The sequence below is a fragment of the Pan paniscus genome, chromosome 19, assembly GCF_029289425.2.
Source record: "Pan paniscus chromosome 19, NHGRI_mPanPan1-v2.0_pri, whole genome shotgun sequence".
NCBI lineage: Eukaryota > Metazoa > Chordata > Mammalia > Primates > Hominidae > Pan > Pan paniscus.
In genome coordinates this window covers 96,939,687-96,954,351 of record NC_073268.2, presented here as the reverse complement: position 1 = coordinate 96,954,351, position 14,665 = coordinate 96,939,687, and the positions used below count along the sequence as shown (strand labels likewise).

At 47.8% G+C, this 14,665-nt stretch overlaps 1 protein-coding gene across 7 annotated transcripts in view; it reads right to left on the bottom strand.

Annotated features, from left to right (window-relative positions):
* The window catches only part of RNF213 (ring finger protein 213), a 136,064-nt gene that overhangs the window by 21,749 nt on the left and 99,650 nt on the right, over positions 1-14,665 (bottom strand). For all 7 annotated transcript variants that reach the window (XM_063599454.1, XM_008956539.5, XM_008956536.5 and 4 more), the window contains 12 exons: positions 13,371-13,516; positions 11,684-11,838; positions 10,255-10,467; positions 9,779-9,960; positions 8,989-9,109; positions 5,688-5,788; positions 5,393-5,575; positions 3,862-4,031; positions 3,666-3,765; positions 1,562-1,673; positions 812-1,025; positions 381-571 (listed from right to left, as the gene is read on the bottom strand). In XM_063599454.1, the coding sequence (XP_063455524.1) occupies positions 381-571; positions 812-1,025; positions 1,562-1,673; positions 3,666-3,765; positions 3,862-4,031; positions 5,393-5,575; positions 5,688-5,788; positions 8,989-9,109; positions 9,779-9,960; positions 10,255-10,467; positions 11,684-11,838; positions 13,371-13,516 (1,888 nt within the window). The remainder of the gene's footprint in view (positions 1-380; positions 572-811; positions 1,026-1,561; positions 1,674-3,665; positions 3,766-3,861; positions 4,032-5,392; positions 5,576-5,687; positions 5,789-8,988; positions 9,110-9,778; positions 9,961-10,254; positions 10,468-11,683; positions 11,839-13,370; positions 13,517-14,665) is intronic.

Sequence of the window (14,665 nt, the reverse complement as noted above, 5' to 3'; positions counted from 1 at the left end):
AAGCTCTGAGGTGAGTGCCCTCACCTTGGCCCTACAGCAGGCAGTGTAAACATGATCACAAGCTGGGGCAAATCAGCTGAAGCACAGAGACAAAGGACCAGACAGACAGGCGCAGGTTTCCTTCCTGGCTCTGGGGATGCTAAGGGCAGGTGGAACGTGGAAGCTGTGGCACCATCCCTGGGTGTGAGGGTGAGGTGTGGGGGTGTGTTGGTGGGTGGTGTGAGGGTGTGAGGGTATGAGGGTATGTGGTGGGGAGGGTGTGAGGGGGTGGGGTGTTGGGGGGGCAGGGTGTGAGGGTAGGGGGGTGTGTGGTGTGTGGGTTTGGGGTGTATGGGGCTGTGGGGGTGCATGTTTGTGTGCTGCCGGGCCCCGCTTCTCACCTGCTGCTTGACAACGTCCTTGGGAAACACCCACTGGTGCGGGCGGCCGGGCTTGGAGAGGCCCTGCACGAACTCCATCCCCCGCTGGCTGCTGAGCTTCCGCACCAGGTACACCCGGTGCCAGTCGTTCTCCACCCGGATACAGAACTGCTTGACTTGCTGCAGGTAGCACTGCTTCTCCTTGGCCATCTCTGAGAGGCCAACGAGAAAGCGGGTGAGTGGCTGGTGACTTAGGGCATTTATTGTAGGACACAAGGCCAACCAGAGGGCATCGGACCTACCCACAGGCATTCACAGAAACACATCCAGGGGAGAGGGGCTGTAGAAAAGCCCAGTAGTAGTCTATTCGAAGAACTAGTTTCCCATACTTCCTGAATTTCTAAATAACGGAGTCTTTAAACCCAAAGGAAAGCAAGGCAGAGAAGACTTGCCTGGGCCTCCCTCAGGCTCCGAGAGGAAATCTGCAGCTCTGTCGAGGCAGAGGCGGATCCGGGCCACCTCTTGCAGGTATTCAACCGAGGCCTCGTTGGCAGGCTCTCGGCCACGGCTTGCTGGAGAATACGCCTTAAGGAAACGACCTTCCTCTTCTAGGTGGTTCAATTCATCATTTCTGGAGTAAGCACTGGTCTTCTCAAGTATTGAATCCTAAGGAACAAGAAAGAAAAGGATATTATTTTTTTAAACATGGACGCCCCAAGCTTCTACAGTGGCCAGTGTGACTGTGGAGAAGGAAGGAAGGAAGGATAGAAGAATGTTATTGTAGGTTTCAGTGTAAATTTCTTGACTTATGGAAACCTAACATTCCTTTTTATTTTAATTACAAGAAGGAGGGGAAAAGTGAACCTATGAGGAAAAAAAAGTATCTAATTTATTTACATTATAAAAATTTTGGATATAAAAATATGAAGATAAAAAGTATCCATAATGTCCCCACTCAATGATAACCACTGTTAACTTTGGCGGTATGTTCTCCTAGGCTATTCTGTTTTGTATGTATATGCACGTAAATGCCAAAATATACGTTGCTGAAGGCAGAAGCCGCGTCTTTGAAACCTTTCTTCTTTTCTGCACGGAACACAGCATTTGTTAATTATACTGACTAAAATTATATTCTGTAAATTTTAAACCATGTGGTTCAGATAGTTTCCAAAAGAAATTCAGGGAAGAGAGAGTTCACTTACCTCCAGGCAGTTGATGAAGAGCATGTACAGTTCAGTTTTATCTTCAATTATGAATGCTTTCTTTCTTAACAGGGTCAAATATTCCTGAATATAATCTTTTACATCATGAAAGCTGCAGAAAGAGAAATATTATTCCTGGTTCTCTCAGATCTGGAGACATACCTTACTAAAAAAAAGAGCATCTATCGGTCGTCTGTCCTGTGTGTGTGTGTATAAACATATACATACATATATGTGGTTTCTAAGATTTTATGGAAAACCTTTTAGCATAATACTGGAGGAATATAAAACTCACATTTTAGACCAGCTGTCCTCAAACTTTGGTTTCAGGACCCTTTTATAGTCTTGAGAACCCCGAAGAGCTTTTATGTGGGTTATATTATCAATATTTATGATATTAGGAATTATGAGACATTAAAAACAAAAGGTTTCAAAAATATACATTCATTTAAAATAACAATAAAGCTATTACATGTTAAATCACATTTAAAATATTTTCCAAAACATGAATCCGTGAGAAGAGTGGCTTGGTCTTCCATTCCTGTGCTGGCCCTGGGGCCTGGCTCCTGGAAGTCAGCGCCCTGCCTGCCCTGCTCCCCATCGCTGCAGCGTATGGGAGAACATGAAGAAAATCTGTCCTCATATACTCGGAATAGCAAGGAACATTTTAATAGTTTTTGCAGCTGATTGTGGCTATTATTCCTTAATGCTGTGCCCACAGGGATAAATGGTCATGTCTAGAGGTTAGTTGCAATGTGGAGCCTGAAACTGTATCAATGCATTTTTCAGTCAATTATGTTAAAATCAAAAAGGTCTGCCCATACTTTAAATAGATTTTTTTCTTTTTTGACCCACATGATTTCGTGACATCAGGCATTGGTCATTTGGAAAATATTGGTTCACTGGGCTGTGCAGGTCTTGTAAAGGTTGACACATTTGTATTCTACATTTAAAAAAAAAATCCATATTCATTAATATCACCACAAATTGCCCCAAAATGTCTTTAAGTATTCGAAAGCTCACAAGCTCATAGTGGAGAATATAAGCTTTTCAAAATTTTAATTTCAGCTTAAAAGCTTGAATGTTATCATCACCAACCAACATTGTCAGTTGTTTGGCTGAGGCAGGCTCGCTTTGCTGATTTCCAGGAGAGGCCTGCCCAGCCCTGGACACCTGTATCATGTGCATCCTTCCTCCCAGCACGAGTGGCGGTCCATGAACACAGCAGCCGGCTGATAACCCAGGGCTTGTCATGAGTGATTTTTCTGTGAGGCAACTGTCTACTCCGGTGTGTAGTGGGAGTGTTTTGTGTGTGCTTCCCATTTCCACAAAATGTTGAAAAGTCAAATCCTCAAGAGTCAAGATTTAGTAAAACTAAAATGAAACTGGCATGAAGAAAACCACGTGTGCATGGCGGTGAAGAAAACAATACCTCCAGCTACCGTGTCTTCACGTGAGGGGCCAGCAGTTTAACTCATCACCACTTTTTGTAACATCATTGTAAGTATCAACATGTTTTTTAAAAAAGGGCAAATTTATCTTAGTAATCTAATTTTTAAAATAGTTTTAACCTCAGAGACCTACCTCACACCCAAGAGTCCATACCAACACTTTGAGAACTGCAATATTAGATCCATACAAGTACCACAGGTGATACTATTCTTGGATGTCAACATCCTTTCCAAGGAAACAGAGCCCATGTTCAGGGGAATAGAAACTTAGGAGACATCTAGGACATTCAGGGTGAGCAGGATTCTAAGCTACCATCTGAAAAATCAGAAAGTTGGGCCGCTGTGGAACCAGGCTCAGCACCACAGATTCTGGCCTCTTGAGTTCCGTGTCCCTCACGCCACTGTGGTCCCTTCACGGCACTGTTGGCTTCTTGCTAGATGCGTGTGCTTGTGGGAATACTAAACTCATGTGCCTATATGTGAAAATGTCAGAATACACAACCAGTACAAGTAACCAGGCTGTGTCTCACCGAAAAAGCTCCCCAAGATCATGTACTAGCTACTAGTCACGACAAGAAGACTTGGTAACAAAACGCTGCGATGAAGAGAAAAAGCCAGGGCTTTCCAGAAGCAAGTCTCCATGTTGTTCTTACCTGTACTTCAAAAGCAGTTTCAGTATCACTGAGCGGATGACAGGAGTCTTATCCACAACATCATTGAATGGAGAGAGAGATTTTGTGTGTTCACGGTGTCCTTAAACCAGAAAGAAAAAGGCAGCTCACTGCATGAGACATGCAGAAGCGAGATGAAGAAATGAGGGGCTAGGTTTACAGGAAGAAAGCAACCTACTCTGGGGAGCATCTCTTAAGCGCTCCTTTTGGACGAAGAGGAGAGAGAGCAGGCTCTCAATCACTTCCTTCTCAGGCGGAGCGTTGTCCTTGAAGCAAATGGTGGACACCAGGTCTACGAAGAAACTGTTGCACATCTGCCGGAAGCGGGCATGCTTTTCAATGGCTTCCCTTAGAACACGAGAAACAGAAGACAGGTGGATGGTGTTTCCCAAATGCCTCCTTACAGAATGACTTGAGATTTGCACAGCATTTCACTTTTTTTTTTTTTTTGAGACGGAGTTTCACTCTTGTTGCCCAGGCTGGAGTACAGTGGCGCGATCTCCGCTCACTGCAACCTCCACCTCCCAGGTTCAAGTGATCCTCCTGCCTCAGCCTCGCAAGTAGCTGGGATTACAGGCACGCACCATCACGCCTGGCTAATTTTGTATTTTTAGTAGAGATGGGGTTTCACCGTGTTGGCCAGGCTGGTTTCGAACTGCTGACCTCAGGTGATCCACACACCTCGGCCTCCCAGAGTGTTGGGATTACAGGCGTGAGCCACCATGCCTGGCTGGCATTTTACTTTTAAATTGAAAGATTCAAGTCACTCCTCTCACCCATTAGAGCTTATCTTCGAAACCTCAGCAGATGATATTTACATGCATCCCTTTCTAGAAACACTTTGATCATTTGGACCAGGCAACAATACCCTTCAATATCCCAAAGTATGTCAAAGAACCCATCCACTGGGCTTGCCTGGTGCCCCACTTTTAGGAGGCCTGAGAAGGGGGGAAGGGGAAGGAAAGAAAACCAACCACTCACAGAGCCGGGCTGAGGCCTGCTGAGTCCAGAGAGCCAGAGCTGCTTTTAACCAGCTCCAAAAAGCTAGACAAAAGTGGGTTGATCCTCAGGTCAGTGACTGTGAATGATACTGACGCATTAAAACCAGTGGCGTCGGCCAGGTGTGGTCACTCATGCCTGTAATCCCAGCACTTTGGGAGGCCAAGGCAGGTGGATCACCTGAGGTCAGGAGTTCGAGACCAGCCTGGCCAACATGGTGAAACCCTGTCTCTACTAAAAATACAAAAATTAGCCGGGCATGGTGGTGCATGCCTGTAATCCCAGCTACTTGGGAGGCTGAGGCAGGAGAATTGCCTGAACCCAGGAGGTGAAGGTTGCAGTGAGCTGAGATCGTGCCACTGTACTCCAGCCTGGGCAACAGAGTGAAACTCTGTCTCAAAAAAAAAACAAAAAAAAACAGTGGCGTCTACATTCCTTGGGCCTCTGGTGAGGACCTTTGCTAAGACTTTCTGGCTTAGTTCCTCTGAATTTGTTGTCTCTGAAATCTGTATGTGTATGTCTTGGGGAGAGAATAATCTTGAGATACCAGATATTTATGAAAGTACGTAAGTGGCGTCTCTTATGATAGTTCTCTGAGGTCAGGTTTTCTACCAAATGAAGGTTAATAGAGTTTATATTTCTGAATATTGTGTTTGCCAAAAAAGGAAAATGAAAAAAAGGATGCTTTCTTGAGAGAAAGGGTGTTGTACCTGTGCGCTTGGGAAACAGCTGGAGAGAATTCGTCTGGCAAGGCAGTTAAACAGTAGGGGCATATCATCTGCTCTGAGGCAAACCAGGCCCTGAGGCAGTGCAGGCAGTGCACGTGGTCGCAGGGCAGACAGACGGGGTCCTTTGCATCTCCCAGGCAGATGGGGCACGGCCGAACCCCAAACCTAGAATCCAAGAAGGGCAATCAGTTCTGAAGCAGAGAAACTGGCCAGAAGAAGTGAAAACCAGGAGAGGTTCAGAATTCTCGCCTTCACGGATCCAAACCTAAGGTCTCACCTGCTGAGGGTCTTGCTGGCTATCTCCTTGCATTCACAGAGAGTGCGCATCACGGCCTCAAAAGGCCCGTGCGTCTTCACGTCAGAGTTCTCTCGAAGACACTGAAGAAAGGCGGGGACAGGAGTCATTAGCAGGGGGGAGGGCTGAGGGCGGCCAGGCTGGGCGACAGAGGGAGCACCACATTCAGGGCCAAGGCTGCGCCGTGTGTGTGGGGTGTGGGGTGCGAGGCCTTTGTGATCCTGTGTTTAACGCTTGAACTCTGAATGCTCGTTTTGTGATTATGCTGCTTGTCAGGGGACTACATTCTCAAGTTACGATTTTCCCTCTTCTTTTTCTTTTAAGGTCTCCTCTGCTCTCACTAAGATATTTCAAACTTTAAGTAATAATAATGACCATCTGTATACCCCCCACCAAGCTTTAAGAAATCTCAGCATTTATGGAATATTTGCTTTAGATCATTTTTTAAAATTTTTAAATTTTTTAAAATTTTCTTTCAGCCTCCCAAGCTGCTGGGATAGATCATTTTTTAGAGAAACAAAACATTATGCATACAGTTACAACTTCACATCCCTCCGTCCCTCCCCAGAGATAACTATATTTCTAAATGTCTGCTTTTAGGATAGCTGTAAGCATATCTGAACATGGAGTTATTATTTTGAATGTTTTAAAACTTGATATCAATGATACCACACTGTATAAAGGCTTCTGCAACTCATTCTCTTCATGATACCTTAGGTCCAGATCACTCCTGTACCCACTGATAAAGACACCAGTTACCTGTCTGCTGGTTAATGGGCATTTAGGTTTTTTGCAATTCCTGACAGTCCTGTATTCAACATTCTTGCATATGTCTGAGAGCAAATGAGAAGTTTCTCTAGGATATAGTTAGAAGTGGAAACACTGGTTTTTAGGCAATACACATCATCACTGTACAAGATAGTTTAATGGCTGTACTAATGGAATTTGATGGGCAGGCATGATGTTGGTATAGACATCTTAATATTATGTCTACCTTGGGCATTGTGAGCTCAAGGAGAGTTCCTTTCTGTTCCAAGTTTGACAAGGGTATTTCTTTCCAAATAATTTTATCAAATGCTTTCTCTCTACATTTTGAAATGATCATATAGAGTTTATCTTTTAATTTATATAACTGATGACATTTACAGAATTTTTTTTTTTTATTTTGAGCCATCCTTGAATTGCTGGGATTAATCTTACTTGGAAGTGATGTGTGTATTTTTAATATCCTAATAACTTTGTTAATCAACAACCCAATTCAAAAATGGGCAAAGGACTTGAATGGACATTTCTCCAGAGAAGACAGCAAATGCCCAACAAGCACATGAAGGATGCTCATCATAACTAGTCATTAGAGAAATGCAAATAAAAACCACAATGAATTATCACGGTGGCCATTATGAAAAAAATCAGATAGTAACAGGTGTTGCCCATGATGTGGAGAAATTCAGACCCTGGTGCCTGGCTGGTGGGGATGTAAGAAAGATGCTGCAGCCCCCGTGGAAAACAATACAGTGCTTCTGCATAAAGTTAAACAGAGTTATCAAATGATCCAGGAATTCCCCTTCAAGGTATATATCCAAAAGAACTAAAAGCCAGCCATGCCCGCAGTCCTACCCGTGCCATCCTGCAGCAGTTCCATCAACAACTTCCCGCCCGGCTGAGGGAGCCAGCCTCACGGCGAAAGGCAGGGCTTTCCCCCAAGCCTCTTGTTTCAAATGGTCCCAAGGGGCTGCCCTTCAGTGGGGGCTGGGTAGGGATACAAGTCAGGCTTCCAGCATGAAAACTAACGAGGTAAGGTCTTTGGCTGTGGTTACCTGCACAGAGATCTGACTGGAAGGAAATAAACCAGAAACCCAGTAAGTTTCTGAGGCCATTTTATCGCCAAAAAAAAAGCTCCCCACGTTCCTAACCTCCCAAATCCTGTGAGCATGTGAGCAGGCAGGGGCCAGCTCCTTTACCTTTGGGTTTATGGGCACCTGGCCCTTATGACCCACGCTGGACCTGGCTGAAAGCCCTGTGCATCTCCCAGAGCTCCGAGACGTGATGAGACTTGGAGAGGCTGCCAGCTGTGTGGGTGTGGGGAAAAGGGCGGAAGGGGGGCACCGGCTGTGTCCTACTATCCTCTCTCCGCCTTTTCCTTCAGCAGAAGAACTCAAGTTCCACCTGGCACATGACCACGCCACGAAAAACTCCTCAGTTTCTTGCAACCAGATAAGGCCGAGTGCCTAAGTTTAGGACCACGAGACACGAGCTGGTGTGGCGTGTGCGTGTCCGGGATTGGGCTCTTAAGGAAAACGGCCTGTCCTCCACCTCCCCTGCTTTCTGTCCCACAGGCTGTGACGCCAGGCCACGGGGTGGAAGCTGAACATTAGGGACAACGAAGGGACAAGACAGAAGGAGCGTGGGCACCTGACTCCGTGCCAGCCTCCGGGGAGCTGGTACCTTAGCCTTGGGCTGCTCATACCCATCCTGGGTGGGAAATCAGCTGATACTGTGTCTAAGCCGCTGATGTTTTGATAGGTCAGAGTCAACACATCCAGCATCCATGCTGGCCGCCTTTTAGTAAACCTTCCTGTGCTCCAAAGGTCGGACAGCCAGCGCTGCCTCTTCCAGACCCCCTGGCAGTGAGGGCTCTGGATGTGCTCACGTGAAGGTCACGGGTGCGGGTGAGGCAGAGGCTGAGGCTGTGTTTGGCTGAGTGGCCATTGTTGCTGGACACCACTGCGTGGCCACAGAGGTGCATCACTATAGGGTCACAGGTTTTTTTTCTGCAGACCACCCCACATTAGTAGCTTTATGAAGGGTGTTGAGTGACAGGCATGGTGGCTTCCTGTTCCTTGGTTCTGTTGACAGCACTGTTTTGAAGACCCCAAACCCCAGTGGCATTCTCTGACATCCTTGTCTCCATGACTATGAAAATGGTAACAGCTTCCACAGATGGCCAGGCTAGTGGTCTGTTCTGGGGTCACTCCAAAGGCCAGGTAATCCCTCCCGAAGGTTTCACAAGCATGTTCCCTGCGTCAGCCCCTTTCTGCACACAGTTCCTGGAATCACTTCTAAATGATATGCTCTGACTTAGCAATCAGCAGAGGGTAAATAATTAAACAATTAAACATGGAAAATGTAATGGCCTAGTGATGAAATCACCTTCCTTTGCATGTCTAGACAAAACGGTCAGAGCCAAAAGAGCGTCTCCCAGCCGCAGATCAGTGTCAGTGCTGTTCTTCCTTTCGGAAAAGGGTGGATCCGTGCATGTGCTGAGGCCAGCCCAAGTACTCACCTTGTCTAGTAAGAAGACGTGCTCGGTCACCAGCCCCTGTAACTCGGGGACATGGCTCTCGGTTCCTAGGAGCACATGCTCCACAAAGAGTGCGGTGGAGAAAATCCGACTCCACTGGGCTCTGTCAAAAGAGGGCGCCGCTCACTCACTCACTCGGCTCCCACCAAGGAACCCAAGGGTGAAACGAGGAGGGAGACGGGAGAAGAGATGCGGGACCCGGGGTCCAGGCCCAGCGGCTGGGATTACAAGCAAGCCCTATGTGACACACATCCTGGCCCGCCCCCAGCTCTCGCCCTCAGACGCTCGGCTTAGCTGGGACTCGGTGTCCCACTGTGATGCCTCTGCACGGGGTACCACCACAACCCGCTCACTGCATGATCCTGCGCCTGTCAAGTCCCACCTCACCTCGACGGCCCCGCACAGGAACTGTCTCCTTAGGGAAGTGGACTCTGGCCCTGAGGGCCTGTCGTGCTCTGTGTGCCTGCCCGCCCGGGGTGTCCTTTCTACCACAGCATTTCTCACACGGCATCACAATAGCCCGTCTGCCTTTCTACAGCCCCAGTACACAGTGCGCTCCCTGAATGCACAGCCGCCTCTCGTGTCTCCAGCACCCTAATGAGACGCCTGGCACTCACCAAGGGTTCGGCAAATGCGGAGTGAGCGGGTGAGGACGGAGCCCCTCCCATGGCAGGAGCGCCTGCCCGTCTTCTCATGGACATGCCTGGCACTTGGCAGGCTCCTGGTGAGCGCGCGCCAGATGAAGCAGTGGGTGAGGGCTCCTGGGTCTCACCTGACTTCCCTGATGACAGCCTGGGCCAGGCTCCCGCTGCCTTGCACGTGCTCATCGGAGCAGATGAGCTCCAGCGGCATGGAAAGATTCTTCACCAACTGTAGCCACGCCTGGGGACTGGGCTTCAGGGTGTTTCTTGTCAGCATCTCCGTGCAGGCCATTGCGGCAAACGCGTCCAGGGTCTGGGGAGACGGACAGCAGGGCGTGGCTGAGCGGTGCCCCTCCCACCGGCCCACCAGAGGCCCCGGCTGTTAGCTGCATGTATACTTGTGTCCCAGGCTTGCGACCTAAACTTTCATTGTCTAGGATGTGAGAAGCGTCAGCGAGATGTGTTCTTAACATCTCTGAATTCAGCTAAGGTATGTGCCTTGTGAAGAAATCTCCCACTTGGAACACAGCCCCAGAAGCTCTCCATTCCCAGAGTGGAGTTGGAAGCACCACAAGGCTTGCTCAGGGCAGGCGGAGGAGGGCCATACCATCTCACATCCAGCCAGCTCATGGTTCCAACGGGCTTCCATCAGGCTGTGGAGAACCTGAGGGTAGATGGTCAGGATTCTGGAAAAGTTCTGCAGATGGCTTCTGAAACGCTGGTAGGCAAGGTGCACCCACGGTAAGGAAACCTCTTCCTCGGGCGCTTCTGACGCTGCTTTCAGTTTCCTAGTGCAGGACCACAGAGCCATCTGCAGAAACTGGGATTCAAAAAAGCTTTTAGAATATATTTTTAAATTACAAAAATGGTATGTTTTCCCCGTGGGAAATCCGAACTATTGGAAAACCATAAAAGAGGAAATTAGAAACCATGTGTGCTATTCTGTCCCATTTGCTTCTGTCCAGTTTTCTATCTGCCTCTCCTCCCACGTTAAGGTCACCGTGTCGTCCGGACTTTTTGCCACTGAACATGACATCATGAACTTTCCCTATGACTGGGTATACTTGAAAAACATGGTTTTAATGGCTGCTCAATAACCCGTCATACGGCCATACTTTAATTTGCCCATCCTGTATTTCCGGACAATTAAATTATTTCTTATTTTTCGAAGCAAAGCTGAAAAGGACATCCCTGTGAACCAAATATTTGTCCACGTCTCCAGTAGTTTCCTCAGGATAGAGTCAGCAGTTCAGATTGGATAAGGTGCTCGACTGTTCTGCCACGTAGCCCTGCAGGGCGCCCACTGTGCACGCTACAGTCAGCTGCGTGGCCTGGCTATTTCTTTGCAGCACTGGCCGGTGGCTGTTGTTTTTAAAAATCAGCTTTGCAAAATGAATACATAAACATGATATCTAAAAACTGTTGTGTTGATTTGCTATTAATAGTAAGGCTAAGCAATTTTTCAAATGTTTCCTGGATGTTGATATGCTTAATGAGATTATAAAATTGTTGTTTTATAACGTTTACCCATTTTTTAAAACTCAGGGTATTTTCTTATTGATTCCTAAGAATATTAACCTCTAGTCATATTGGCTGTAAGGATGTTCTTAAATTTGTCACTCTCCTTTTTTATGTACTGAAGTTTAAAATTTTTAGGTAGTCAAAAGTATGACTTTCTATTGAATTTCACTTATTTATTCTTACCCTGTAGGGTTAGTTACGTATTTACTTTAATTTTTTTCAAGAGAAACTTAACATTTAAAAAGAAGCTATGTCAAGGAAATTGGAGGTCTTCTCATGTTCGCAGAAAGCTCCGTGTTTTAGGAGCCCCTGGGCGGTGGGCTGAGGGTGTAGCACTGAATATTGAGAGGAGACTGGGCGACCCCTTCACCCACCGGCACCCTTCGCTGACCACGTTCTGTTCCCAGACTTCACAGCACCAGCTCCAGGCAGCTGAGGAAACGTCTCCGTGTCTGCATCCAGTCCCCATCATGCAAGCTCTACACCTGACCCTTAGCCAGTATCTAAACATCTACCTTTAATTCCTCCTCCGTTGACACACGCATGGTCAAGAGAATGAAATCCTTCAAGTAACACTGAAGAAGTTCCTGCTGCGGCTCTCCATGGAGCTGGGCAAGAAACCTGCCCAGAGGAGTCTGCTGAAAGATGTCCACGAACTTCTTGGGCAGTCCTGCAGAGAGGAAACCAAGGAGCGGCCTGGAGTGCGTCTTAAGTCATGGCGCTCCCCTGCCTCCAGGGGGCTCCGGAGTGAAGGGGAATGGGGACGCCTTGTTGAATGGGAGCTCGTAGACAAAGGGGTACCAACTGCCTGATTTTGTAGGGAATTGAAGGAATAGTCACTGTCTAGACATTTAGGATATTTTTCTTTTTCCTTTTTTTTGGAGATGGAGTCTTACTCTGTTGCCCAGGCTGGAGTGCGGTGGGTAGCGTGATCTCTGCTCACTGCAACCTCCGCCTCCCAGGTTCAAGTGATTCTCCTGCCTCAGCCTACTAAGTAGCTGGGATTACAGGCGTGCACCACCACACCCAGCTAATTTTTTGTATTTTTAGTAGAGACGGGGTTTCACCATGTTGGTCAGGCTGGTCTCGAACTCCTGACCTCAGGTGATCTGCCGGCCTTGGCCTCCCAAGGTGTTGTGAACCACTGCGCCTGGCCTAGGATATTTTTCCAGTGGAATAAAATAAAGGAAGGCGGAAACAGTGTCAAATTTAGGTCAGAAACAGCCAAGCTAGCCCCAAAGAGAAACATCTAGATAAGACTGAGTTGTATGTTGCATGGCTACATTGTATGTTGCATGGCTACAGGTCACAGCATGCTTCAGGAACCCCCGGGTCCAAGTAAATTAGGAACAAGTGGGCTGCTCTTCAGGGGCTGGGGGTCACAGAGCATGCAAGCCAGAAAGATCTGGCTTCTAGTGGGCGGGGTGCGGCCCCTAATTCGCATGCTGTCATAGAAAAGCAGGGTCAGTTGGGGTATTGTCCTGAGAAAGGAATATGCTCATGAGGAGAGAGACTGCTTTGAGTATGTTCAGAAAAAGTGGCAGAATGGTAACCTAGAAAAGAAGGCCACCCTGAGTCTTCCAAATGGTACGATAAGTAAACGTGGAAAAGACTATTGCATGTATGAAAGATGGCTTTTGTAAAAGTGTTGCGTTGTCGTTGGTTTTTCTGGACTAGGGCAAATCTTCTGGCATCTGGCAGCAGAGCTCAGCACTGTGTCTGGGCTGTGACTCGGGAGACACAGCTGGGAGGTGCCTCCTGATGGGGCACCTGGGAGTAGGGATGCTCCAGGCGTTCGTGCCTTCTGAGTACGCCTCTCCTGGGGGCATCTTCCGAGTCCAGTGCCCCAGTCTGAGAAGGCCCAGAATGGGAATGACCAGCTGGTAGAGGTGACAGTCCTCCTCTTGCCAGAACACACCCCATTTCGCCATATCCCTGGCCATCACGGCACTAAAAACCATCTCACAGGCTCCTGCTGCCATAGGATCGAAAGGTTTCTGGTCCCGCCGGGGCCTCTCACTCCTTCAGCAGAAACTTTAAAATGACGCGGTGACGTCAATTGGACGCTTACTGCACAAAGTGTGAAAACTAAAAACTCCAAAATTCACCTTGCAATTCTAGCCACCCATCTGCTTTTCACTGTCAGGCAATCCCTTTGTGATTCACCTGTGCTGAATCTGACCTGCCTTGAGGTGGCCTCACCTTCTGCGTCCGTGATGTACTGAGCCTGGGCCCACAGCTCCTCCAGATAGTCCTTGATTCTCCAGCTGAAAGGGACATTGTTGGAAGCGTTCTCGGAAAGGTTCATGTAGTTCTGCACCACGATGTAGGCCATCTCACCTTTATGTCTGCAATAAGGTGAGGGATGATAAGAAGAGGGTTTGTGAGACGTCACTCAAAACACAAGACAAGATCTGCCACTGATGCCAGCTCTTCTCAGGCCTCAAAAACAAAGGGGCCAACAGGCCAGGCAGACAGCGCTGATCTATTTCACAGTACAGGGTTTCTGTTATGACAGAACTAGGGAACTATCTTATGCAATCTTTGTTTCACAGGCAAAACAAAAACACACCAAGGCTGACAGGGGTCAAGTGTGTTGCCCAAAATCTCGGGCAGAACCAAGTCTTCTGGTTCCTGAACCTGTCTGGCTTTGATAACTTGTAACACAGAGCACAACTTGTTAGAGAGTCTTTGCTTCATGAACATCAGCAGCGCCTTGTCTTTTAAATAAGTGTTTCCACTGGCAATTCAAATTCCATTTCTTTCTTTCTCTCGCTCTTTCTCTCTTTTCTTCCTTCTGTCTCCCTCCCTCTCTCACTCTTTCTTTTTTTTTTTTTTTGAGATAGAGTCTCACTCTGTCACCCAGGCTAGAGTGCAGTGAGTGGTGTGATCCTATCTCACCTCAAACTCCTGGGCTCAAGCAATCCTCCCGCCTCAGCTTCTAGAGTAGCTGGGACTACAGGTGCGCACCACGTTATGCCTAATTTTTAAATTTTTTGTAGTGATGGGGTCTCACTATGTTGCCCAAGCTGGTCTTCAACCCCTGGGTTCAAGAAACTTTCCTGCCTCAGCCTACTAAATTGCTGGGGTTATAGGCATGAGCCACCGAGCCTGGGCACATTTATTTCTATATTCTTTCTAAATCTACATCCAGAATTGAAGCCCCTAAAAGCTGAAGTGGAAGCTATTGGGAGCTGAGCCTGAGCCCCACATCATCAGGCCTGCGGAAGGGGGTGGGGGCTGTGCAGCTCCACCAGGGAATGAGAGACAGGGGGAGGGAGCACAGATCCCAGGGGTAAGGAGCACAGATTGTGGGGCTGTTCTAAGTGCACCGTCTCTGTGTCACGCCATGCTGGGTCTGGCTAGAACCAGTGCTCTGAAAGCAGGGAAATGAGGAGGGTGGAGATAAAACAGAAATTTCTTGGAGCTTCGTAAACTTCCTATTCTTTTTTTTTGAGACAGAGTCTTGCTCTGTCACCAGGCTGGAGTGCAGTGGC